The 27,959-nt window shown below is 39.3% G+C and overlaps 4 protein-coding genes across 4 annotated transcripts; all 4 read left to right on the top strand.

Moving 5' to 3' along the window:
- Nucleotides 1–272: 272 nt before the first annotated feature.
- Nucleotides 273–1,367, top strand: LOC139190087 (rac-like GTP-binding protein RHO1). Its single transcript, XM_070809821.1, has one exon. It carries the CDS (start codon nt 546–548, stop codon nt 1,365–1,367), a length of 822 nt encoding a protein of 273 aa, XP_070665922.1. The 5' UTR covers nt 273–545.
- Nucleotides 1,368–14,129: 12,762 nt separating this feature from the next.
- Nucleotides 14,130–19,341, top strand: LOC103413445 (5'-adenylylsulfate reductase-like 5). The gene is made up of 4 exons (XM_008351908.4): nt 14,130–14,675; nt 17,533–17,714; nt 18,347–18,471; nt 18,604–19,341. The coding sequence occupies exons 1-4, from the start codon at nt 14,520–14,522 to the stop codon at nt 19,029–19,031; spliced, it is 891 nt and encodes a 296-aa protein (XP_008350130.3). The 5' UTR covers nt 14,130–14,519; the 3' UTR covers nt 19,032–19,341.
- A 1,764-nt stretch (nt 19,342–21,105) lies between these two features.
- Nucleotides 21,106–23,109, top strand: LOC103414843 (uncharacterized). Its single transcript, XM_008353209.4, has 2 exons — nt 21,106–22,233; nt 22,744–23,109. The coding sequence occupies exons 1-2, from the start codon at nt 21,475–21,477 to the stop codon at nt 22,855–22,857; spliced, it is 873 nt and encodes a 290-aa protein (XP_008351431.1). The 5' UTR covers nt 21,106–21,474; the 3' UTR covers nt 22,858–23,109.
- Nucleotides 23,110–26,274: 3,165 nt separating this feature from the next.
- LOC103449417 (cysteine proteinase inhibitor 1-like) lies at nt 26,275–26,700 on the top strand. Its single transcript, XM_008388732.3, has one exon. The coding sequence runs from the start codon at nt 26,275–26,277 to the stop codon at nt 26,698–26,700; it is 426 nt and encodes a 141-aa protein (XP_008386954.3).
- The last annotated feature ends 1,259 nt before the right edge of the window (nt 26,701–27,959 follow it).

The raw sequence follows: 27,959 nt of genomic DNA on the forward strand, positions 1-27,959 counted from the left end.
TATTACAATTTCTTTGTACAAAAAAAAAAAAAAAAAAACATACATATACATACAAATATATATACATACAAATATATATATATATATGTATGTATATCCATCAGCAGCAAGCCTCTTAAAAGGAGGCCATCCAGGCCCAAGTGGCAGCCTCCAAGCCCAATCCGTCATCTCCCTTGCCCATGACTTCACCGTACCTCTTCAACCAAACCCAGATCTCTCCTCTTTTGTCTTCGGTCGATCTTCCACAACATCCACATTTCGCCCATTTTTCTCCTTTCAATTTTCCTTTCTGAGATCCCCCAATCTTTTTCTCCTCTTTTCTCTTTCTCTCTCTCTCTCGATTTCCCCCCATTTGCCAAAATTAGGGTTAGGGTTTCGTGGAGAATTCGTCCTGATTTCGATCACGCCTCAGATGTGTAATTGAAGAGGAGGAGGAAGGAGAAGAAGAAGATCGGGTCCTCAGGTTCGAAGGAGATCTGGGGCTTGGGGTTTTCTTTCTTTCTTTTGGGTTGGTTTTTTCTTGAGAAAGTGAGAGAACAGCAAAAATGAGCGCGTCAAGGTCCATAAAGTGCGTCACGGTTGGGGACGGGGCTGTGGGCAAGACGTGTCTGCTTATCTCCCACACCAGCAACACCTTCCCCACCGATTACGTGCCAACTGTTTTCGACAATTTCAGTGCAAACGTGGTTGTCAATGGGAGCACTGTTAACCTGGGGTTATGGGATACAGCTGGACAGGAGGATTACAATAGATTAAGACCTTTGAGTTATCGTGGTGCTGATGTGTTTATACTGGCGTTCTCTCTCATCAGCAAAGCCAGTTACGAAAATGTGTCCAAGAAGTGGATCCCAGAATTGAAGCATTATGCGCCTGGGGTTCCAATCATTCTTGTTGGAACAAAGCTTGATCTTCGGGACGACAAGCAGTTCTTTATTGATCATCCCGGTGCTGTCCCAATTACTACCGCACAAAGGGAGGAGGCTTTGGACCATATTGGGGCTGATGAGTTCTTGGTTAGCTCTGATGGCACCAAAATGCAAGAAGTTGCTGACTCATTCGACTACATCATTGACACAGTTCCTGTGGCCCACCCACTTGAGCCTTATCTCTCTTTGTTGAAGCTTGATGGGAAATTGATCTTGATGGGTGTAATTAACACCCGCATACCAAATCCACCACAACAGCCAAAACCCACCTTCAAGATCCCACCTTTCTTTCCTATTCCCCCGCCATTCACTCACACCAGGTCCTTCTCAACCGCAAATTCCGACCCTTCTCAACCAATTTGGTTCTTCGACCCGAAGTCCGACATCACCCACAACTTCACCTCCTCTGCTGCTGCCGTTGACGTCGACGAGCTTATCTAGCGTGGCGATCCGTCGAAAACTAGCAACATCCGCAAGCTCAATCACATCTCCTATGCGACATTCGACCCTGACAACCTACCCTCAATAGCAGCTCTCACATACGCAGGGTCACCTCGAATGTCCCATTTGTTATCCACATAGCACCCTCACTTCAAGCTCCCCGTGACTCGGCCCAAGTGAACTCCACCACTCTCTCTCTCTGCAAAAGCTCCAGTCAGCTTCCAGGCAACCACTTATACATTAGCGAAACCAAACAGCCAACTGAGAAATAAGGAGATCACAGGAGAAGGAGGAGGGAGAAGAAAATCCAGGTTCATAAAGAAGATCGGGATCCGTACTGGATCCTGGCTCGTCTGTCTCCTTCTGTACCGTGATTACATCGTCCAGGCCACCATCAAGGATCTCAAGGACGAGGGCGAGGCGAATCATCCAGGAGCGTTAGTAGAGGGAGCAGAGTCATGCCTCCGTCTCTTCTAGGCCGATCTCTTCAACTGCAACTCTAAACCTACCGCTGTTCCGGAGCACGACGTACGACCCGGCTACCGACCCGGTCGGAAACATCTCTTCTGGGCTTCACGTTCTTGGGGCTGATACGGTCCTTTTGGAGATCCCTTTTGGAGATAAGGGTCGTCGAACGCACCTGCCTCGAAAACGACGCTGTCACCGATTACATGGTATTCGTCGAAGTGGTCGGGTTGGACGAAGTATGATGAGATGAAAGGGGAGAGAAGGGCATGAAGCTTTCGTGGGAACTTTTTGGTGGCAGCGAGAGCCTGCGAGGCGTGGCGTGGGGTTTAGAGAGAGTTGCACTTGCTCTACGTGCTGTATTAGTCTCTCTATCTCTTTGTGAGAATGGAGGTAGTCAATGGCAGATGACGGTTCAACACCAGCAGTGTCAGTCCACCTAGCTTGCCTCATTCTAGTCCTTCTGTGCAAGCTCGACATGAAAGCTGATATTTATAAAGATGTGTCTCTGTCATATCTCTTCCTTGCCAACAATCTTCACTTCATTGTTGAGAATGCGCAGCAAACGCCGTCACTTCTGAAGATTCCGACGGTGATGGTGACACCAAAGGCTCTGTCTCTTTCACTGCAGCTGCAACTTCACTTGACGATTTAAAATGCGACTTTGGGAGTTGGATACTATCTTCCTCCGCCATGGCTGCTCCTTCTGCTCACCCTCCCCTTGCAAATCAAATTTCAATAAAAAAAAATTAAAAAAATGATGCATGTCGGTCCAGTAGTGCAGCGGACGGCGAGAGTGCAACGGAGCGTAGCAAGGCAGCCTTCTTTGCAGTAGACAGCCACAACCTCACTGGTGCATGCTCCATCTCCTCCTTGCTCCGCCATGGCTGCGGCCTTTGAATGAGATTGACAAAACCGAAGTTTGACAATCCACACCCAAAGACCTCATCCGTCTCTTGCCTCGCAGCTGCCAACAACTTCAAAGACCGCTGTCAAACGACTAGCCGGCCGAGAAGCTCTTCCTCAAACTCCAGCTCTCCGTCCGTAACAAACAATAACGACGAAGAACTTCAATAAACCGCCGTTAAACGACTAGCCGGTCATGAAACCTCGACTGCAGCTCACCGTCCGTCGAGTTCCATCCCTACAAAGCACCATATATAAAGAAAGAAAAAAAAAAAAAAAGTTTTCAAATGGTGACCAGCCACCGAAAGCAAAGAAAGAAAGTGATTGACATGCACCATCCAAAGGAAATGATAAAAAGCAAGAAAAGACAGGTCATGGTGTATGCTTAGCAATTATGAAAAAGGGAAATAGGTGATGGAGACAGAATAATTGAAAGGAAGAAAGCATGGGGAAGACGACGAATTTCCGTCTAAAAATAGGGAGTAAAAGAATAGTGCGCATCAAGTACCATCTAAATAAAACTAAAAAAAAAAAAAAAAAAAAAAAAAAAAAAAAAAAGGAGTAACACATCTTAGTCAGATATATGTTTTAGCACAGCATACTGAATAAAGTAAAGCATGTCCATTGATATCTTCAAAAAAAAAAAAAAAAAAATTACAAGTATGTTGAAAAAAAAAAAAAAAAAAAAAAAGTCAAATCAAATTTACAGGAAGGGATCTTCAAGGATGATCAGGTGGCGCCTCATCACTCGGCGGAGCTCCAGAAAGACGAAGCACCAGAGATTGATTATCCGGAGCTTCAACACTTGGTGAAGCGCCAGGGGACGAAGGCAGAAGTTGCCGCTGGAGTAACGTCACAAACCTCTGATGATCACTCTGAATCCGAACTTCAGACTCCTGCAATTGGTCAAGCTTCCTCTTCATGCTTGTTGAGTAATTAGTTGCAAGCATGTGCAACTCTTTATTCTCGTGCCTAAGCACCCTGACCTCTTGCCGAAGACTGGCCACCTCAGCCATCAACGACTCAACCTGACGAGATCGAGCAAGAAGGCGTTGGCCCATGTTTGAAACTGAACCTGCACATCGGACGCTGTAGGCCAGAGAGTCCTGAACAGCCAGTTCGTCGGACCGCCTGGAAAGCATCCTAGTGTCTCTAGGAGTGAGAAGATTTCTGGCCACCACCGAAGCGGTTGTATCGTTCATCATCATAGAATCCCCAACTGTAAGAGGACCATTGGGAGATACGAAGGACGGCTGCTAAATGTTGTTTGAAGAAGATATGTCACTATCTTCCCCGACATTCAAGTTAAGACGACGGTCAGAAGGGCAAGACATTTTTGAAGGTGTGAAGAAAAAGAAGAGGTCGGACAAGTCAAGTTCTTAGAAGTGCAAGTAGGGAGCTTCTACAGGCAAAAAAATTCAAGTGTGCTTTGGAAATTGATGCGTGCCTCTCTTTTAAAATCATCACTTTCAGAAATCGAAGAGGCGAGTTCAGAAATCGAAGAGGCAAGCTCAGAGATCGAAGAGACGTCTGCTTTCTCAAAAGCTGGGCTGCTCAGAAACCACGGGCCGATTTCAGATTTCGAAGAGGCGCCAGTCTTTTTCAGCCTCGTCAGCACCTATCACATGCACACTCAGCTTTGCGAAAAGCACGGATAATTTGTCGAAGCGCCAATCTCAGATATCGAAGAGGCGCCAGTCTTTTTCAGCCTCGTCAGCACCTGTCACATGCACACTTAGCTTTGCGGAAATTACGGGCAATTTGTCGAAGATTTCTGATAAAGAAGAAACCGCGTAGAGCCATAATGATCAATCACTCAATGGTTGCCAACACGAGTGAAAGAATAGTACCTCTACAGGTATTAAAGAACTTCCTATAACTGTCCACCTTCACCGTCCATAGCAAGGCAGACCTGCAAAAATGCCTAACCCTTCCTCATTTTCGAGAGTACACTCTCAGCAGAGCCTCTCGAAATACCCAGTTTTCTTCATCTCCTGGAATACCTCTGCAAACAAATGACACCCAAAGCAAAAGTATCTCATATCACCAGGGTAGAAAGCAAGAGTATCTCATATCATGCTTTCTCCCTGTCCTTTCCTTTGTCCTTGTTCTTACCTGCAAAGACAAGGATAAAGAAAGCAATATGTCGGAACCTCCACTCAAACTCCGGGCAAGGAACCGACTATCGGGAACCTTTGCCCGGTTGCTTACCTGGCTTTGCTCTTGAGTACTCGTCTTCAGTTGCTGATGTACTTCCGAAGAAGATGCCATATTTTCCCGGAGAACAGATAAGGCAAGTGAAAATGATACCTTGAAGCATGTGGAGACAACTTGCTGATTTCCTTCAAGATCAAGTCTCCCCTTCCTTGCACAATCAACCGACCCAGCAGAAGGAGTCTGAGTTGAATCCAAGAGCTCGAGAAGTTTCAACAAACATATTGGCGGCACCATCGTCGAAGAACAAAGCCTCGCTGTGCAACGCTGTCAAATCGCCACCACTTCTTCGAAAACAAGAGTATTTCATATCATGCTTTCTCCCTATCATTTTCTTTGTCCTTGTTTTTTACCTGCGGGACAAGAAGAAAGAAAGCAATCAGACAGCACTTGGTATCAAACTTCCGATCTGGAATCAACTGCTTGGAACCCTTCCCTGATTGCTTACCTAGCACTGCTCTCGAAATACCCATTGTTTCAACATCTTATGCTTCTAGAGAAAATACCACATCTGCCTGAAGAACAGATAAGGCAAGGGAAAATGATACATTGAAGCATGTAGAGACAAGCATAACAAAACACGAGTCGATTCATCCGTTACTTCTCCAAAATCAAAAGTATCTCATATCATTAGGGTTGCAATCACTCTGGGTTTGGCGGACCTGTTTTGACCCTCAAATTTTTGGGTCGACCCGCTAGATGTGGTGAGCTACAAGTGCCGATTTACCACTCTTGAATCAAATCCTTAAAGATTAAGTCACCAACTGGAAGAAGCGCCCATCACTCTTGAAGATCATACCGTTGACCAAACTGCTCAGGTGTGAATTGGAAAGATTGAACAAAGCAACAAGTCGTCACTTTCACCTCGTGCCTCCTTGCAATATGTTCGAGTCAACCTTCAAGAATCAAGCCTCAACGGCCCTTGAAGAAGTTTCTAGCCAAATTCAAGATCAAGCCTCGACGGCCCTTGAGGAAATCACAAGTCCGATTCAAGATTAAGTGTTTACCACCCTTAAATCAAACCTAGTTCAAGAATAACCTGTGGAAAGTCAACAATTGGAGGAAACCAAAAAAGTCCTCCGAACCAGTTCAAGATCAAAGCTGTGGAAAGTCAATAAGCGCAACAAAATACGTGCCAATTCACCCACTACCAAACCAAAAGATCATCTACCACATGAAGCTCCTTGTGGTCCAATTTCAACCTTCAAGATCAAGCCTCAACGACCCTTGAAGAAATCTCCAGCCCAATTCAAGATCAAGTCTCGAATGGCCCTTGGATCAACATCTACAATAAGGGACTTCAAAACGCATCTTCTACACGTGACAAGCACATGTATACGACGCGCCTTGAAGTGGGGGCATTTGTAGACATCGAAATTTCGGTAAAATAAATGTTGATCAAAAATTAAAATTTCAATGTTTATGTGTCACATAAATTTTACACATAGCATGTGACTAAACGAAAAATCAAAATAAATCGGAAAAGTCATCAAACAGGACACGTGTCAACACCTGGCAGAGATGATTTATTCCATCTAATTATTTAAATCCAAAAAAATCAAGTTTTGAAATTCTATAAATAGAAGGCCAAGGCATTCATTTGAAGGACACCAATTGATAACCAATTCACTTCATACCACAACCTTGAAGCTTTGAAACTCAAAAGCTCCCAAGCAAATCCCGAAGGATCAAGAGAGCTCTCTTCGTTCTTCGTCAAATCCTCATTCAAAATCAAGCCCCAACGGTCCTTGAAGAACTTCCGCTGATTCAAGATCAAGCCCCGACGGCCCTTGAAGAAAGTGTCCATCGTTCATCATTCGTTCATCCCTAGATCAAGCCCCGACGGCCCTTTGGATCCACGACGTCAACAAATCTGCACAACTGTTTATCCCAAGATCAAGCCCCGACGGCCCTTTGGATCAACAACATCAAATCTACCCATTGCAAAGATAGAATCAGAGGCTAAATTTGTAGAAGAGATTGTAACCCTTAAATCATCAATACAAATATTATTTTGTACACGTGTTTCTTGTCTCGTTCATCGCAGGAAAATTTCCGTGTTCACATGAGTATTTCGCCCTCTCGGATGTGAAGAAAAGTTGAGCATTTTTTTTTATTTGTAGGTCTGCCTGGCTGTGGAGGATGGATGTCGACATATATAGGAGTATCCCTAACAACAAGTAGTAGTGTTGCTCCTTTATCCTTCTTGGTCATAGCAATGTAGTGGGAACTGCAAGCTTCACATGTTTTAACTTTGTCAGAGCACTTTGAAAAAGTGGTTTGTGGTATCTGGAAAACTGATGTTGCGTGTGAAGATTGCAGACAAGTTTTATCTAAGGAAATATGGCTCTCGAAGTTCGGAGAGTGGTGCCTCTTCGGTTTTCGAACTAGCAATCCTGTCGGGGATCTGGCTCTCGAGATTCAGAGAACGGTGCCTCTTCGATTTTTGAAACAGCAATCTTGTTGGGAGTCTGACTCTTGAGATTCGGAGAGCAATGTCTCTTCGATTTTTGAGAAAGTAATCATATTGGGAGTCTGGCTCTCGAGATTCGGAGGGTGGTGTCTCTTCGATTTTTGAGCATGTAATCCTATTGGAAGTCTGGCTCTCGAGATTTGGAGAGCGGTGCCTCTTCGATTTTTGAGAAAGCAATCCTGTTGGGAGTCTGATTCTTGAGATTCGGATAGCAGTGTCTCTTTGATTTTTGAGAAAGTAATCATGTTGGGAGTCTGACTCTTGAGATTCAGAGAGCAGTGTCTCTTCGATTTTTGAGAAAGTGATCCTGTTCGGAGTCTGGCTCTCGAAATTCGGAGAGCGATGCCTCTTCGATTTTTGAGCACGTAATCCTATTGGGAGTTTGACTCTCGAGATTCGGAAAGCGGTGCCTTTTCGATTTTTGAGAAAGCAATCTTGTTGGGAGTCTGATTCTTGAGATTCAAAAAGAAGTGTCTTTTCGATTTTTGAGATAGTAATCATGTTGGGATTTTGGCTTTCGAGATTCGGAGGGCGGTGCCTCTTCGATTTTTGAGCAAGCAATCTTGTTGGGAGTGTTTTCTCGAATGTGTAAAGGTTGGGCATTTTTGCCAGTTTGCCTTACCACAGAGCACGGAGGTTGACACACATTGGGACTTTCTAGTTATCAAGTAGTGGTGTTGTTCATTTACCCTTGTGGGTAATAGTAGGGTAGCTGGACCTTCAAAATTTATGTGTCTAAACTTTGTCAGAGATCTTTGGCAAAGTTATCTGTGGTACCCGATGAGCTGATGTTGCGTGTGGAAAGTGGTGGCTCTTCAAAATCCGGAGAGTGGTGCTTCTTCGATTTTTGAACCAACGGCCCTGTTGCCCTTTCTTTTATAAGGGCACCAATTGTGTGTAAGAAGTACATTCAGAGAGTTATTGCTTGTAGGAATTTTCCCCTTACTTCAGAAATTTATTGCACCTCATTTCTCCTTTATCATTTCTAAGAATGTCTATCCAACCGTCGTTTTGACTTGAACTTTGGTGAAGAGGCAGCCATGCCTTCTCAAGACAACATATGACACTCATCCTTCTTATTCCTTACTGGTCCTTTTATCGTTGGAGACTCTGTGATGAAGAATGATATGACCGCTGCGGTGGTGGCCAGGAACCTTCTCACTCCCAAAGATAACAGACTACTTTCTAAACGGTCTGATGAGTTGGCTGTTAAGGATTCTTTGGATCTCAGTGTTCAGTGTGCAGGTTCTATGTCTAATATGGCCCAACTGTATTTATTCGAACCCGTCAAGTTGAATCATTGGTTGCTGAAGTGATAAGTCTCAAACAGGAGATCAGATGACTCAAGCATAAGAATAAACAGTTGCACAAGCTCGCACATGACTATGCTACAAACATGAAGAGGAAGCTCGACCAGCCGCAGGAATCTGATGATCAGATTTTACTTGATCATCAAAGGTTTGTGGGTTTGTTCCAAAGGCATTTATTGTCTTCTTCTTCTGGGGCTGTACCGCGTAATGAAGCTCCAAATGATCAACCTTCGGTGCCTCCTCCTTCTGGGGTTCTGCCTAGTACTGAGACTCCGAATAATCACCCTCTTGTGCCTCATCTTTCTGGAGCTCTGTCGACTGCTGAGACTTCTCCTGAGCAACCTTTATGAAGGCTCCCTCTTGTTTGTTTATTTTGATTCATGTATATGTACATATTTGTAACTTATCAGAGATATCAATAAACAAGCTTTGCTTCATTTCAACATGTTGTGTTAAATACACCAAGACCTTCTTCACTAAGTTCTTTGAATTTTTCATTTTGTTGAATCTTGTATGTTGAAGCTTTGTGAGTGAAGCATGTAGGTTGCGGTAGTACTCTCTTAATTTCCCGAGTGAGGAAAACTTCTCGGTTGGAGACTTGAAAAAATCCAAGTCACTGAGTGGTCGTGAGACTTTCGAGTATCAAGGTGCAGTAGCATATGGTAGGAGTTACCCAAGTCTCCAGTCAAGGGAGTTGACGAATGAGGTGTCTTGATAGTAGCCAAGTTTCCAAAGTAACAAAACTTCACAATTTTCCTTTTTAAGTGGTAGCCCAAAACTCCTCCTTCATATATATTTGTTATGAAAGTTGTTAGGCCCAAAGAAGAGGAGGCCTATGCAATTTTTTTTTTAATTTTCGAATTTTTGAATTTTGAAAATATACTTGGGGGACTCTAGCCCATCACTTATGTATTGAGGAACGAGCCCTTATTTTATAAAAAGGACTCCCTCACTTTCATTAAAGAGCACTCATGAAAAATACTTGGGGGACTCTAGCCCATCACGTATGCATTGAAGAGCGAGCCCTTATTCTATAAAAGGGACTCCCTCACCATCATTAGATAACATCAACTCTAACTCATCATTCATGTATTGAGGAGCGAACCCTTATTCTATAAAAGTGACTCCCTCACCTTCAACACCACAAACTGAGCCAACCAAGGCAACATAAGCCACGAGCCTCGCAGCCTCGCAACATGTGCTACTTCTAGTTGAGCATCATTTCAGATTGAGCACCGCCTCATATCGAGTATCAGTTCAAGACAACATTTAGTTACTTCGGCCCATACATCGACTGAATTTCAAGTTTCCAGCCAAAATACTCACTTGACTGAAGACTTGGGGAACTACTATTTATACTATATTTAGGGCCTTCGTATTTAGATCTCATACAAATACTCAGATGACTTAAATGTAATTATGTAATAAAGGAAAGGGCAAATATGTAATAAGTAAGGAGCCCTTATTATATAAAAGGATTTCTCACCCTCACAATTAGGAGAGGCCAATTCCTAGGCCATTAGAAACATCACTCTCTCCCTCAGAAGCTCTGAATCTCTCTCCCCTCACTTCTCAGAGAAATACAATAATCAGTATAGACGTAGCCCAAACCTTGGGGTGAACCACGATACATCTTGTGTTATTTACATTTCTTGCAGATTCACGGTCGAATTTACGTTGTTCCAATACCTTCGGTTTTGTGCATCAACATTTAGCGCCGTTTGTGGGAATCGACACGAAAAGTTATGTCGGTTCTCTCTCAATTTTTCACCTCCGCCGTGAATCTGCAAAAACCTTCAAAAACCTAGAAGCCAAAAATCAGATAAAGTAATTAACAAAAATCAAATTCATGGAGATATCATCTTTTACTTTGTCCATTCCAAGATCCCCACTTTTTCTCCCTTTCCAATCATCCCAATCCACCTTCTTGTCCAACAATGGCACCACATCTTTGTTCTTCAGCAAAAACACTGTCAATGGCATTGCTTTGGTTTTGAGCAGAAGCAGAACGAGAACCGAGAGAGCCCAAAAAGGTATGACGTGTAACGCTCTGTTTGGTCTGGAGATGCCGGAGCTTGTGGTTATAGCCGGTGCGGCGGCTCTGGTTTTTGGGCCCAAGAAGTTGCCTGAACTGGGGAAGAGTATTGGGAAAACTGTCAAGAGCTTATAGAATAGGCATGAGTTAAAAATGCATCAAGCCCAAACGGATCAGACGACTCATCAGAACAACATCGTCAACACCACTTCGCCAAAGCCTCCTAACTCGACCCAGTCAACTTAATGAGTCTCACCAAACTTGTCGTTCAAAACTCATTGTCCTTCCACTTTACCTCTTTCTGCTCCCTAGCCAACCTCTGCTGCACCACGTGCACCACCCTGGGATGTTTTAGCCTCACCAGCCTCGCCGCATCAGACCGAATAATCTCCAAAAACCCATCTTCCGTCGCCTTGGTCAACCCGGCACGCTCCGACAGAGCCTTCTTATCCAAAACCCAGATGCAGACGGTGGGGTATTGGTGCGCGCGCGTGGAATCGCGAGCTGGCTTGGCCGAGTAAAGTTTCCAGACCAGGCCCGGTCTGGCTAACCCGATTTGATCGAAAAGCTCATAGTCCTGAAGAGGCTTAGGTCTAGCGACTTCCTGGACCGTAGTCTGCACGGTCTTTTCGATGGCTGCAGTGGCCTTGACGAAGGCTTGGGTTAGGGTTTTCATGTTGAGAGACATGACGAATGAGAATTACAATGTGTATGATACAAATTAAATCATAAAAGCAATGTTCGTATATGTGATATGTATAGGTGTATGTGATCAGCGGAATTGGGTAGGCAATCTATAATTTAAGGTTGACGATGACGGAGAAGACGGTGGAGGGAATTTGGAAGATTTCCTCAGATCATGAGGCGTGGTGAAGGGATTGAAAGCAATTTTTTCTCCACCTTTAGGGAGCAATTAGCATCTGGTGCAACAGCTGTTGAATTAAGAATGCAGGTGGATGGCAAAGTTGTGACAAGTTGTAGACTCGTGGACCACGGAGCGCTAGGAAAAGAAAAGGGAGGCTTTCCTCTGTAAGAGCACATGCCATCCCACTACAAGGTTCCAGCAGTAATCAGGCCGAAAGCAGAAACAAAAGAAAAAAGGAAAAGAAAAAGTAAAAGTAAAAGCAAAAGCTTTTGCAGCCATTTGCCATATCACTACACAACCTTTAATTATGCAGATACTATCCCATTATCTAACCATCTGCCATACCCACCTTCTGCAGCAGTATTTTTTGAATGATGTAATTTATTTTTCTTATCTTTCGGAGACATCTGTATACACCCCATCAGATGGTAATAAAAAAAATAAAAAATAAAAAAATAAAAAAATAAAAAAATAAAACGGCAAAGCCCAAAATAAATGGGCTGGAATGTTGTGTAATGGGCAAAGGCCCATAAGCCCAAAATAGCTCCAACCAGGCGATCAAAAGTATGCCCAGTACTCCACAATTATTCGGCAACCTGCCGCTATTACCACCAACCAGGTGATCCAAAGTACGCCCAGTACTCCACAATTCTTCGGCAATCTGCTGCTATTACCACCAACCAGGTGATCAAAAGTACGCCCAGTACTCCAAAATTATTCGGCAACCTGCCGTTATTACCACCAACCAAGTGATCAAAAGTACGTCCAGTACTCCCAAATTATACATGAGCATTACTCATGTCAATCATACATAATCATTCATGAGCATTACTCATATCAATCATATGTAAACATTCATGAGCATCACTTATGTCAACATTCATGAGCATCACTTATGTCAACATTTATGAGCATCACTCATGTCAACATCCATGAGCATCACTCATATCAATCAACATAAACATTCATGAGCATCACTCATGTCAAGCAAGCTTCAAAAGCTTCATTTACAAAAGCTCTAGCTTCAAAAACTTTATTTACAGAGCTCTAACTTCAAAAGCTTCATTTACAAAAGCTCTAGCTTCAAAAGCTTCATTTACAGAGCTCCAGCTACAAAGCTTCACTTGCAAAGCTTCACCTACAAAGCTTCAGTGCAGGGTATGCAAATACAGCCTCCGAATAACCGCCACTTCGGCCCATACATAGATTCAATTTGAAGTCTCCAGCCAACAGACTCTATTGACCGAAGACTTGGGGGACTACATTATGTACCGTATATTGGGCCTCATAAAAAATACTTGGGGGACTTTAGCTCATCACTTATATATTGAGGAGCGAGCCCTTATTTTATAAAAAAGACTCCCTCATTTTCATTAGAGAGCACTCATGAAAAATACTTGGGGGACTCTAGCCCATCACGTATGTATTGATGAGCGATCCCTTATTCTATAAAAGGGACTCCCTAACCATCATTAGAGAGTATCAACTCTAGCTTATCATTCATGTATTGAGGAGCGAACCCTTATTCTATAAAAGTGACACCCTCACCTTCAACACCACAAGCCGAGCCAATCAAGGCAACATAAGCCACGAGCCTTGCAGCCTTGCAGCATGTGCTACTTCTAGTTGAACATCATTTCAGATTGAGTACCGCCTTATATCGAGTATCAGTTCAAGACAACATCTAGTTACTTTGGCCCACACATCGACTGAATTTCAAGTTTCCAGCCAAAAGACTCTCTTGACTGAAGACTTTGGGGACTACTGTTTATACCATATTTAGGGCCTCCGTATTTAGATATTGTACAAATACTCAGGGGACTTAAATGTAATTATGTAATAAAGGAAGGGACAAATATGTAATAAGTGAGGAGCCCTTATTCTATAAAAGGACTCCTCACTCTCACAATTAGGGGAGACCAATTCCTAGGCCATTAGAGGCCTCACTCTCTCCCTCAAAGGCTCTGAATCTCTCTCCCCTCACTTCTTAGAGAAATACAATAATCAGTGTGGACGTAATCCAAACCTTGGGGTGAACCACGATACATCTTGTGTTATTTACATTTCTTGCAGATTCACGGTCGGATTTACGTTGTTCCAATACCTCTGGTTTTGTGCATCAACAAAATTGAATACAAAATTTGTTATTTTTAAACTCTCAATCATAAAAATTGGGAAATGATACATATTTATATGAAATTTAAACTTGAGAATTGAAAGTTCCAAGTTCTAAGTTTTTTATGCAGAAATTCTAAATTTCTATGTTTATGCCAAATAAGAGAATTGATGCATGTCAATTTATAAATTTTGATTTTTACCTAAATTCCAAGTTTAGTTCTCTCATCCAAACAATAAATTTTTAGTTATAACGAGAATATGGATGGTACACCACGTGTTTCTATGTAAGTGGTGGAAAATTTTAATTTTTAAGTTATTAAATTTTTAACACACATATCCCATTATTTATACGAAAATATATGGTGTAACATCTTGTGTGACGGTCATACTGAAAAATCTCTCCTTCCAAACATAGTGTAAAAGTTTAATTGATTCTAACTTTTTTTTAAATATATTATCTGTTTCGTCTGGTTTTAATTTGAGCACCATTTGTATTCACACACGAGGCCGCCACCGAGTGGAGGAAGGAAGATTGGGCGAAGTTTCAACTCTGATGAAAAATTCTCAACCTTTTCTTTTGCTGCGCTGCAATTCTTCCTATCCCAGATTTTGTTTCTCGTAAAATTTCATACCCTTATTTTGGTTTTTCCATTTTTTCGATTTTTCCCTTTTCTCGCCTGTGTATTCTCTTCTTTTCCCTGTCCTCCTCTTCCTTCTTCTTCTCATCCCATTCGTCGATTCGACTGGTTATTGTTGTTCATCGTCTATGGATAAATCTGTAATATTGTTGTATATCGCTGCCTTGGCAACTTCGTTTCGATTAGCTTCTTCTTCTGCTCTCTGCCCTCACGAGTCCGATTTCTTCCGTTACAGCCTTCAATCTCAATGCCCCATCTCGATCTCCCCCCACCCACCCCTCAAGGTGTGTTTTACACTTCCGATTTCTTACATAACTGATTAATTATTCATTTATTTGTTAATTTACTGTTTCTTTTGTTGTTGACTCTGTTGATTATTAAAAATCTCTTACTTTTATGGGTTGGTGATGTCTGGATTCAATTTCTTTTAGGATATTGTTTCAATTTTTAATCAAATTTGGTGGTTTTGAATGCTGGGTATTTCGGTTTTCAAGGTTTTAATTGCAAAAGGATAGTTGTGTGATGTGCATTAGAATGATGAAATACGATTAACAAAACAGAAAAGATGAAATTTTGAAAGAATTTGGATTTGTTGAGTCGCTGTATTTGTGATCAATGAGCGAAAGAAGGAAATTAAGATAGCTTTGTTACTGAAATGTACAATTATGTATTGACCTCATGGTAATATAATTCCGTCAAAGCACTTGGTCACCTGTTTGATAGGATTTCTGGCTAGTCACTCTGCGGGTGTGGTGTTACTAATGCATTATCCACTGAAGAGTGTGCTACGAAGTAAAACTTTGTATGAGTAAGCTATTAGTTTTTGTGCATACATAGAAGTTTTGCTGCCTCGGAAGAATCTTGTGAGGTAGTTTTGGGTAAATCATTCTTGCCTGTGCAGCTATGGTGCAAGCTGCTGCAGTTTCTTATTAATTTTGCAGACATACAATATGAACGTCGTGCATGTATATCTATTCAACCATACCCCCTTTCACCCCATTCTTCCATGATACTACATAGCATTATGATTGGATGAGTAGGAGCTAGGCATATAGAAGCATTTGGGTGTTGCACTAGAAAAAGACTATTGCCTTGAATCTGGGAAGAGGGTTAAAGTATTGGCTTGTATTTGGGTAGGGTACTAAATCTGCATGGTTAGAAACTACTCTTTGATCTCATATAGTCTTTATAATCGTCATTGGGAAAATTAATTTGACAAGAAATTGAACCTGAAACATGGACATCTTTTCTAGCCTCTTTAAGCTTGACAAACAAAAAAACTAGCTTTGTTGAAATGTGATCTGAAGATTCTCTATGATGTTCTGTACTCGTTTACATGTAAACAGGATCACTTCTTTTGTCCAATTTGAAAAATGGAAGAACTCTTTTGCTTAGTTGTATATGGAAAGTAAAGCACTTGTTCTCTACTTTATTACTGTGTACTACTATGATGTTTTGTAGTAGAATTGATAGTTTGTTTAATCCGATTTGAATGATGGAAGAAACTCTTTACTCATTGTTAAGTTGTCACTGAAATTAAATGCACTTGTTATTTTTTTTCTATATTGTTTATTGTTTAATTATACGCATACGTCCTTATGTTGAGAAAAAAATGGTGTTCTTACATAGTATGATGGAAGCATATTTAAATATGACTGGAAAATGTAGTATTGTAATCTACTGCATTGACTTTAGCGATTTTGGCATACCTTGCACTGAAACTTCTTTCTAATTTAGCATTAAATGTAGCAGTTGTTTCATTCCCTCTATACCTCCCGAACCTCAGCCACATTATATGTTAAACTACTACTAGTTTCATATAACTCAGGGACTTGTGTTTCAGATTCTATATTTCATTAAAAAAAATTAAAAATTTAAATTTATTGCTCACCCAAAAGAAAAAGCGAAGAAGAAATTTTGTTACTTTAGTCTGATATAATGTTTGTACCATCTATATCAAACTTAATATGCTGATCTTTGTGATCTTAAATGCTTCTAAATTTGGTGAGACTGTTAGCATTAGAACATTAAATTCATCTTAAAGTCATGTAGTGATCTCTCTTGGTAGCTATATGATTTTGCGGCACATAAGTTACTTGAGTACTGCATTCTATTACAAAGGTTTTAGTACATTTGACATGCCTTTGTTGTCCTTTTGTCTTAGCATCTTATTTTGAGAGGTTGTAAAGTAGTAGGTTGTGAAACACTGGCTGTTTACTGTTTATATTATTGTTGGAAAGTTTAGGAACGATGAAAGAGATTATGATATATAATATGTAAAAGTTGATTAGAGGTTGATACTCTTAAGGGAAAACTGCTGCTGGATAGTCTTGAAACAAGGTGTTAGGGATACAAAGTGTTGGTTCTGCTATCGTAAAGTGGTTTTAGGGGATCAAAATGGAGTATTGTGGTGGTGGTATGAAGAAATAAGGGCTGGTTATCTACACATGGTCATAGTAGTGCCTGAATATGGAAGAGACTAAATTCTAGGCACCAAAGCGAGATCTCCATGTTTATCAGAAATTTTGTTGTTGTCTAAGGATGCATATCAAGTGCCATTAATCTTTACTGTGTTTTATGTATTAGAATGAAAAGCATAATCCCTTAAGAATTTGGCATGCATGTTCATTGTTTGGTGTTTTACTTTTTGTGTCCAGGGGATGTAAACAAGTTTTGCTGCTTCTGTAAGTTGAATTTAGAGTTTGGATACGGTTTAGACTCTAGGGTTGAGGCCTTGGTGGAAAACAACAGGGACCCGTTTGAACAGTAAATGATCCTGCTTTTCGATGTAACGGCGATCCGTTTTTCAATCTTTATCATATTTTGACCATAATATATTTTAAGAAAAACTAATAAAAAGGGCTTGAAAACTTTGAGTTTTAATGATAAGGACAAAATAAAGGGTAAAGTGAATAGTACCAGGTTTGACTTTTTAGTGTAAAAATGTGGTTTTTCGTTAAAGAGAACAGTACCGTGGGCTTTTCGTTAAAACTCCCTATATTTTATGAGTCATAAAAATCAGTCGATGGTGGTATGGAATTGTTTTGAAAGGATACAACACTAGCATGACACTGTTGTTCTCTGAAAAAATGGAGACTTCTGAATGTTGTTACTTATTATTATTATTATTTTTTTTTGCAGGTGGATGGAAACTTCCTAGACAGAGCTTTGGCATCACAACAGAGAACTGATTATTCTGCAGTGCTATTTTATGCTTCCTGGTGCCCACTTTCACGCACAATGTATCCCACATTTGAAAAGCTCAGCTTCATGTTCCCTCAAGTAGAGCATTTGGCCATTGAGGAATCTTCAGCCCTGCCGAGGTAAGCTAAACTTGGTGTACTTTGTCCTTTATCTATAGCCCAATACATTATCCTCATTCTGTTCTGGATTGTAATTTCTAATGTCTGTTATGTATGGCGGCAATGAAAACTCTCCGAAAGGGGAGGAAACTGACCGAGGTTTTCGTATTGGAGTTATAACATTATAGCTCCATGAGCAAAAGCCCCTGTCATGTTGAATCCTGTGTAAGATTCCTTCTTTTGCTTTTGTATCTGTGGTAAACTAAAGTATTGATGCTGTAGGCCAAACATTGATTTCAGGAAAAGAAATTATGTGTGTAGCTATGTAAATTTATTGAGTATTTTGTTTGTTTCTTGTTAAAAAGGAAATCTGTGCAATTATAATGTTTTCCATACGTAATCTAAATGTCAATGTTGTACAGATTTGTTGTTGGTGTATTGTTCTAGTTAAAACTGCATATTCCATGGCCATGGAAGGCAATTTTTTCATTTTCTTACAGTTATTACTATACCTGCCTTTTGGGATGTATAATATCCATGGCCTTGGAGAGATGTTTACTGTAAGATATTTATGGGATGGAAGAAAGTTGTATTATTATCCGTTCTTTGAAAACACAGCTACGTTGTCATGCCTTTGATGCGTTGTATTGCAGTGTGTTCTCAAGATATGGAATACATAGCTTCCCTTCGATTTTACTAGTCAATCAGACATCAATGGTGCGTTATCATGGTCCAAAAAATCTCTCCTTGCTTGCACAGTTTTACCAGAAAACCACAGGTAAAATTCTCCTAAATTGAAGAATATTTATGCATGCGGGGTAGATGGCCTACCTATCATATTCTGTTCCTTTTCATCTATTTATTGCACTATTTCTTACCATATATGTCCTCGCTGTCCCGTTTCTTTCAGGACTTGAACCAGTTCAATATTTTGATGGTGATCATACTGTTAGCTTAAATATACGTGAAAAATCTATAATCCAGTCAATGAGTGACATGTCACTAAGGGAGATATCAAGGAGGGAACCCTTTTTAGCTTTTGCTACATTGTTTCTCTGTTTGAGGGTGCTTCTGTATATGTTCCCGAAGTTATTGACTCGCCTCCAAGCTTTCTGGGTCCTATACGTTCCTCATTTTAACTTGGGAATATTTGGGGAGACGAGTCAAATTATGGGGCGTATCCTCCACATGGTTGATGTTAGGAGGATTTGGACCAAGCTGAGATTATGCAAGACGAGGAACTTCCACAAGGGAGCAAAGAACGCCAGGGTTTGGGCTTCTTCCCTAACTTCTGTCTCCTTGGGCAAATCTTCATCTGCTCGATCGTCGACAAACTGAGTGTATAAATCTCCAACTAATGTGTATCATCCATCATTAGCTGCTGTGATGCTCCTGGGGCAGGTAGTTATCTCTGTCTTTCTCAAATATTTTTACTGGTAGTGATGATAACTGGAGCTGCCCTCTGTCTTCCTTTGGGTTGAGTTTTTTTCGGTGAAAGCAAACAAGCTATGTAAATTTGAGAATAGCTTTCATTTTGTAAATTACTCGTCATCTGACGGGAAAGTGTATTAGGTTATACAAGTGGAATGTAAGTATATTAATCTCTCGCTCGATTCATCGTTCAAGACCATAATCTTGCTTTCGCTAATCATCGAAATCTTAACAGTTACGTATGTAATATCATGTTTGAGATAATAGCTGTGCAGATTGAGTGCTTGTTGAGTAAGGAGCTCTGCAGCTTTTGATGCATTATTAATTTGCCTACTGGAATCCACGACTTGGTTAAACATGGTGTTCCATGTCGAGCAAATTGCTTACACAAGCAACTCTGCTTCGCCATCTACCATCTCCGCCGCGACATTAGGTTCGCAGCTGTTAACAGCTCGAGAATTCCCAGACTTTGGCTACCACCAGGTTCGACTGACCATGGTAGTTCACTAATATTGCAGCGCTGTAACTGGAGTCGAACCCCCTAATGAGAACTGCCGTCAAATTAATCCACCACACCTAGCCAGGAACAAGAAAGATTCTGAACAAAGTGGAACTAGGTAAAACTCGGTCGTTTGCATTGATCCAGGGTTTTGTTTAAATAGAGAATACAGCCCGGCTTGGCTCCCACTCTTTTTCAACGCGATTTTTTGCGCTTCTCCCGGAAGGTGAGTAGAGCTTTTGCTCGGGTGTTCACACCACCTCTTTCCTTTGGTTTGCCTTTGTTGGCATTGTTGCTAGTGGGTTTTGTCCCGCTAGCTTCCTTTGATTTGTGGCAGCTATTGTTGTGGTGTGCTATGGAGGAGTTTGGGGCTCTGTTTTGGGGTCCTGTTATTACTCTGTTTTCATCCAGCTTTGGGACTGTAGTTCTGTTCCTTTCCGATGGTTGCAAGGGTTGTTCGTTTGGTAAGCAGGTTGACGACGGAGGTAGGAAGCTGCTAGGGTTTACTTTGGTGTTTTTCCTGTTCAGGCCTCAAAACTATGTTTTGGGTTGTTGGGTTACTATGTAGGTCCATTTTTTTGTCTGTGTTTCTTGTATTTGGGTCTTCTCTCATGTAATCTATTGTGTTATAAATAAAGTAAGCCTTTGTTCAAAAAAAAGAAAAAAAGAGAATACAGTAAGGAAAAGAAAGAAAATAGGGAGTTTTAACTAAAAGCTCACGGTACTGTTCACTTTAACGAAAAATCATATTTTTTACACTAAAAAATCAATTATGGCACTATTCATTTTATCCTTTATTTTATCATTATCGTTAAAATTCAAAATTTTCTAATATTTTTCATTAGTTTTCCTAAGAAAATAAACCAGTAATAAAGATTCCAGCCCATGGACGGTTGTACGTCCTCCCTTTGTCTCCTTGTTTTATTTTATTAACCTTTTCCTTTCATCCAAGGCAAACTCGAACAAGCAACACACTCTAAAAGGTCTTTCAAAATCTTTTTAAATTTTGATTTAACTACACACTTTAAAAAAAGTTAAGATTTTCCAGTGAAATCGATTGATAATATAGAGTCGCTTAGCTTACTGATAATAAGTACATACAAAGTCATTTATCGCATCAATATGAAAATTATTCTTAACACGTTTCTTTACATGTGATAAGTTTTCAAACTTAATACGTAAATAACACAACAAATGAAGTGTAATACGCGTGGCTGTTTGATTTCACACGTAAAATAACCTGTCTTAATACTAAAAAAAAGCTAAGGTTTCGTCCGTGGAGTGCGAATGAGACAAACAAAAGAATCTCCTTTTCATTTGAAAACTTCACTTTCTTCACTCTGTCTATCCATCCATCCGTCCCTATACAACTTTTTCACACGGAGATGAAAAGAAAGAACCTTGAGAGCTACTTGTGAGCGCGAACATTAGTTAACCTCTAACCAAAGTTACACATTAGTAATCAAACTTTCCATTTAAATAAAAGCCATTAACAAATGAAAAGAAATATAAACCAAACCCATCTGGTAAGGCAAAGCAATTCTCTCTTTGGTGGGTCCCTTTTTCGACCACCATGCATCCTTCCCTTCGCCACTATTAGAAGAACGGATAAGCACTCATTCAAACCGTCTCAAGCATCTTGCTTGCTTATGGTGGATCAATATTTCACTCCAAGAGCAACAAGCCACACTCCATGCCCATGTCCAGAGAGAACTTCCCCAGAAAGCTCCATGAAAGCCACCTTCGTTGATTCAATTATCATTCAACATTACTACTAGTACCCTTCTCCTCTCCTCCTTTGATCATCTGAATTCATTGATCCCATAATATTTCATTTTTTGGTTTGGAAAGATGGATCTTGATGAGTGGGAGTACCTACCAGATGATGCGTTTCTTGATTTCCATGAAGACAGTGAAGAGAAGAGGATTTTCTCGAGCAAACGCTATTCTTCTTCTGATAATTCAAAAAGTGTTTTCAACATGAACTACTTCATAATCCCATCACCCAGTTCTAGGTCAAAAGTCATTCACGAGACACCACCACGACGACTACCGCCAACAACACCGCCACCGGTGTCGCCAGCTTGGATTAATTCAAGTCTTGTTCCCGTTCCAATTCAGCTGGAACTACCTCCAAGCCTTGACAAGGCCCCATCACTCTCACAAGAAGAACAAGAAGAAGAAAAACAAGTCATCAAAGTCTCCCAAGTGGATCAAGACGCACAACTCTCCCAAGTTTACTTCAAGAAAACTTGGGAAAATGAATTTGCCGACATGAAAATATTGGACTCCCCAAAGTCTCCCACCTGCAGATCACCTATGCATCAACAAACTGATAAGTTTCAGTTTGATGACAATTTAGGTCAAGAAATCACCTCTCTAAGGAAGGAAGTTGTTGACAAAAACAGCTTGTTGGAGTCATCAGAAGAGATAAATAGCAACAACAACAACAACAACATCTGGAAGCTGAGTTTTACAGGAATCGGAGCAATTTGCTCTTTTGGTTTTGCTGCTGCTACCGTTTGTATTATCTTTTTCGGTGCCCATCAGAGGAACAAACAGTATCAGCACAACCAGAATCGCTTCCAGATCTACACTGACGACAACAAGGTCAGCAAATTTAATTAATCTTCTAGCTCCCATCTACTTAATTAGTCCAATTAATTACATAAGTGCTGTTTTAATTTCTTCATTATTTTTCTTATTTTTCCCCATTCTTTGCAAACTTATTTTAAAAATTAGTACTCATCCAAAATACTTATTACAATTGTTTTTATCAAATATGACTAGTTTTCGAATACGCGATAACATGTCTAGGTTGCTAGCCATTGAACATGAGTTATGTAATTAATATAAACAAGACAACGAATGATTATAAATTATTGAACTATCTAGCTGGATGCGTATTATTAGTGACCGTTTAACAATTGTCATGTATAACATTTCGTTTTCATGCATGCATGCATGCCACATGATGTTACAGTCTCACACAATAATTTTTTTCATGTGGCATCAAAGTGCATTGTTGTAGGTTTATTTGCCCCATTTTGGGATTGTCAATTGTACTAGAGCCGAACCAATATTCTAATCCCACTTTTGTTAATTTTTGGATCGATTCAGAGGATTAAGCATGCTGTTCAAGATGCAACCAAATTGAATGAAGCATTTTCAGCAGTTAGAGTATCCCTCCCTAGAGCTCATGTCACATATGGTGGTTACTATAATGGTCTATGAACAGCCGCCTCCCACTCGATGAAATGGAAGTTAATTTACAGTACTGCCTGAGTTTGCTTTTGCACTGTACTCGTAGAAGAGATATATTTTTCTTTCAAGCGTATAAGGTCAATAAATGTGCATTGCATGGGATGCTTGTACAGATTCTGAATCCTTTGTTTGTATAGTAGATTTCCTATTTTGTATTAGTTTGGCCAATTGGCCACATATTATTTGTATCCGTCGAAGATCTATAATAATTCACTTTTCTCATTTCTCTTCCGCTACCTTGAACCTCCTTGCACTACAAGAAAAGTGAGCAACAACTGCCAAGATTACGTATAAAACAATATAAAAGATTCTCGATTCTAGACTGAGCAAGGTTTCTAGCAAGCCAAAAATAGTTGAATCTGTTAGCTGCTACCCAACTTTAATATATATATATATATATGCAATTGTTAACTATTACCATTATTTTCCAAGTTTTTTTTACTATGGGATTCTTTAAATTATTCAAAATTATGGGAAGTAGAATTCAAATTTAGGCGTAAGATACACATTTATAACCAACTAGCATATAACAGCCTGCATCTGGATGGTTTTGTTAAGTTAAATCTTAATTTTTGACAAACTAATCTTTCTTTCTCTATACTCAATTGCTGCTGGAAATACTTGATCTAAATGGAAGCAGCTAAGTGCTTGCCCCTATCAGATTTCTCATATGCAACAACTTGATTGGTAGATATTTTAATAGGCCATGAGGGAGACTTATGGAACACCATACACATTCCAACAAATGAGATTACTGAGTCATGACCCACTTCGTCAGAAAATGTGATGACCTGTGCTTCATTACAAAATTCATGACGTGATGTTTATAGGCCACCTTCAATTATGATCGAGAAATAATTCACAAACGCGAACTGGTTTTGGTTGGAGTGACGTTCAAGGCCTCTCCACCAGAATATAACACCATGTTAAATAATTTGGTCACTTAGAATTTTGTTTAATTTTATTGAATATGACCTTCATCAAGACTCCTCTTCAAGACTTTAGCAACCTCCTGGTGCTGGGAGTTCAACCACGTGTACAGAAAAGGGATGCGGTTCATATGCTTGTATCAAAATCACATCTAATCAGACCTAGCTCCCTAATGAAAATCACTTCTCTAGTAAGGTTAAACTTCACTTACTCCTGACCTCACTTCAAGCTACAATGTGAGGTAATAATTTCAACGTCTCATTATCAATTACTTGCTATGAATAAATTCCAGATAGATTTCATTTTTTATTTTTTGAAAAAGAAGACTTTAATATTTCATTCATTAAAAAATGCAATATAAATTCATATGATGAAAAACTCGACTCCAAAAGGTTCCATACAAACTAGATTTAAAAATATCACAATAAAGCATCACCATCGAAAATCAATAAGTAAAAATCAAGCATTTGCCATCGGGACCTGCAAGATTACACATATCAATAAAATTATTAAACTTCGTGTTATACAGAGATCATGTGAGAACAAAAATCTCAAATCAAACGTTGGGACAAGAATGACGATGTTAATGGGCCTAATTGTATCATCTACTCACCACCACGATTCCAAAACACAAAAATATATCCTAGATTGATTTCTTGTTCATGAAATCTTTGAAAGAAATAAAAGTCACTAGATAAATTGCCTAATTATGAGATCGGCATCGAATACACTCATGAACAAGACAATTAATTAGAGAACCTGATTTTAAACAAGTAATTACTATATTATTATTATTTGCAAGGCAAAAAATCTTATATTATTTAGGGTAATTCTCAGTTTATACCCTGAAGTGTCATGGTTTTCAAACTTTTATATATCAATTTTTTTCACCTCAATGTCATACCAAAAGTGAGAATTGTGGGACAGTTTCATACATTCGTTAGGTTTCCATGAAAACCTTCGTTAACTTGTGAGGTGGCACCCACGTGGACAATGACTGAGCGCTGCGTGTTAATCTGCCTGACATTAAAAAATAAAAAAGATTAATAAAAAAAAAAGTATCATTATTTACTATAGATAAAGGCACAAGTGATGGGAAACATGCATCATAGAAATTCCACAACCCTCCTTTCTTTCTCTCATGCACCCTCTCTCTCTTCAATAAAATAGGTTACAATACAAATCAATTACTTGTTATTAAGGATGTTGACACTACTATGTTTAATAGTTATAGCGACGAAACAAGGACCGTAGCTTAAAGAAGATTTGTGTCGGCCAAAAAATTGGACGACAAAACCTTCGTCGCCAAAGTGTCATCGCGTAAAGCTCGTGAAGTTAGGATTTGCATGACGAAATTAACATTTGTCTCACTAAGGTTTATGGGACGAAGAACCTTCGTAGCATAATATTTAACATTATGAAGGGCAATTCGTTGCACTAAGTTTTAAGAGATAAAGGAATTCGTGGCGCAATATTGAACACCACAAAAGAAAATTCGTCGCACTAAGTTTTGAGAGGCGAATACTTCGTATCGCATCTTTCAAAACCACGAAGGTCATTTCATCACGCATTCTTTAGAACCATGAAATCTGTCGTCGCCCTGAAGTAATGCCTACAAAAGCATTTCCTTGGATAGGTATTTGCACGACGAAATATTTTGTTGTGCAAACATTAGCGCAAGGACAATTTTTCATTTTTTTGTAATTTAAAACTTGTAAGTAATTTGGTGTTAAGAAGTTTGCGCGACGAATTGTTTCCTTTCATTTAGTTTAGTGCGACGAAGTCATTTCGGCATGCAAAGATATATATATATATATATATCGGCATGCAAAGATTTATATATATATATATATATATATATTTTAATTGTTTTGTATTTAATTTATAATAAATAGTTGATATTTAAATTAAATTACTTTCATTAGAAAAAAAAAAACAGTAATTTTGAAAGAAAAAATAAATTTACATCAAATAAAAAATATAATGTACGTATGGGAATTTTTTTTTGGTAGGCCAACTATGAGAGAGTATTTTTGGTAGGCTAATACAAGGTAATTATAGTAAGAATGAGATTTTTGGAGTGTCAATAACAATTTTCTTTTGACATAATTGAAAGAAATAAAAATCACTATATACGTTTCCCAATTAGCGAGATCAATATTGAATATAATCAACAAGGCAATTAATTAGAGAACTTGGTTTTAAGAAAGTAATTTTTGTCTCATTATTAATTGATATGAATTTTCATTTTGAGGTCAGTTTTTGCTCACCCTCTTAATTATGGTGTAGTGTTTCTTTTCCTTACGTTTTTCTTATAACAAAAACACTCTTTTTTTTCTCCAACTCAATTTTCATTCACTATAAAATTAGTTTGCATTCTAAGTTAATGTGTCATCTGTTTCTCTCTCTCTCTCTCTCTCTCTCTCTCTCTCTCTTCAAACAAACACGAAACTAACGATGGGCATGTATCACCCTAATTGCCTCCTAGTCCTGACCGCCTTGTTGTATGTTTCGGCTACTGCCACCACATATGAAGGAGTAGAAGGAGGAGAAGAGCACAATTACCCTCCCAAGTACCCTCCTCCTTCTCCTCCTCTAAGGGGTGGGTATTTCCCCATTCGCAACTTGAGCGACCCACATTTGAGGGAAATCACGGAATTCGCTCTCTCCAAATACAACAAGATTCATAACCAAAAACTGGTGTTGCAGAAGTTGGTTCAAGGACAGTATCAAATAGTGTCGGGAGTCAATTACAAGCTTATCATTGCGGTTGTCGATTCTTCTTTGGTCAATAGCGGCCCCATCAACTATGAGATCATTGTGTTTGAGAAGCCTTGGATGAATATTAAGAAACTGAAGTCTTTTTATTCGAGTCCAAATTAATAAACTTTAAATCCAGTCCAACTTATTTGTAAGGTTTATGGAATCCACAAATCCTAAGGCCTGCTCTATAACTTTATACAGAAACATTTAAAAATGGCTCAATTGCAATAATAGAAGTCTTTGAGTTTGCTCCCATTTTTGTGTTCACTCCTTTAATAATTTTGTTCTTGCAGTTTATTTCGTTACTACAGTTGGAGCCACTGGTCGGTGGGCATAAAAAATAAATTGCTATGTGGTCGATTTTCAGTTGGAGAAAGGAAAATGAACCATTCCTTTTAGGTTCCATATAAATTTGTCCTTATAACATGCGTTGTTACAGTATTTATTGTTCTCTTATTTTTCGTTTTTTTTTTTTTTTTTGAGAAGTGTTCTTCCTCTTTAATTCATGTATAATTTCATATTTGTTGCAGTCTTAATTAGGTTAAGAATATAATTGTGTAAATGTTAGGAAATTCTTATAGGATTCTACCTTATCTTATCTTTTAGACAGAGAAAAGGAACCATTTCTTTTAGGTTCCATATAAATTTGTTCCCTATAACATGCGTTGTTACGGTATTTGTTGTTCACTTTTTGTTTGTTTGTTTTTGTTTTTTTTTTTTTTTTTTTGAGAAGTGTTCTTCCTCTTTAATTCATGTATAATTTCATATTTGTTGCAGTCTTAATTAGGTTAGGAATATGCTTGTGTAAATGCTGGGAAAATTTTATAGGATTCTACCTTATCTTATCTTTTCGATAGAGTCCTGTTTATTTATTTTTTGGTCAAACGATAAATTTGTTAGATTAGAAAGCCGACATGGTTTGAACCCATGCGCCATTGTGCAAGGAAAAACACTCATCTTCATCACTGTGGTAGAGGGCCACTTGTGATAGTGTCCTATTTAAGTTGTAAAACTTACTAGGTAAGGATTATAAATAGAGACACGATAAGTTGAGATTATGCACACCTCAAAATTATATCAAACGATGTCCCATTCATATTTTGTTACTAATATCACTCTCTCCTTATTCATATTTTGTTACTAATATGTGGGATATTGAATGCATAAATGCAGGAGTTAAATCCATTAAATGATGATAGAAATTTTGCAAACTATTAAAACAAATAAGGTTTCATTCTAATAATTAAGGACCGAATGACCCTTTTTTTTCAAGGAAAAACAATATTTCTTTCATTGAAAAATTTACATTCCAAAGACATATTCATGAAGCAAGTGGCACTCTACCACAATGGTGGAAAGGAATGTTGTCTTTGCACCAC

Source organism: Malus domestica, chromosome 12 (assembly GCF_042453785.1).
Source record: "Malus domestica chromosome 12, GDT2T_hap1".
NCBI lineage: Eukaryota > Viridiplantae > Streptophyta > Magnoliopsida > Rosales > Rosaceae > Malus > Malus domestica.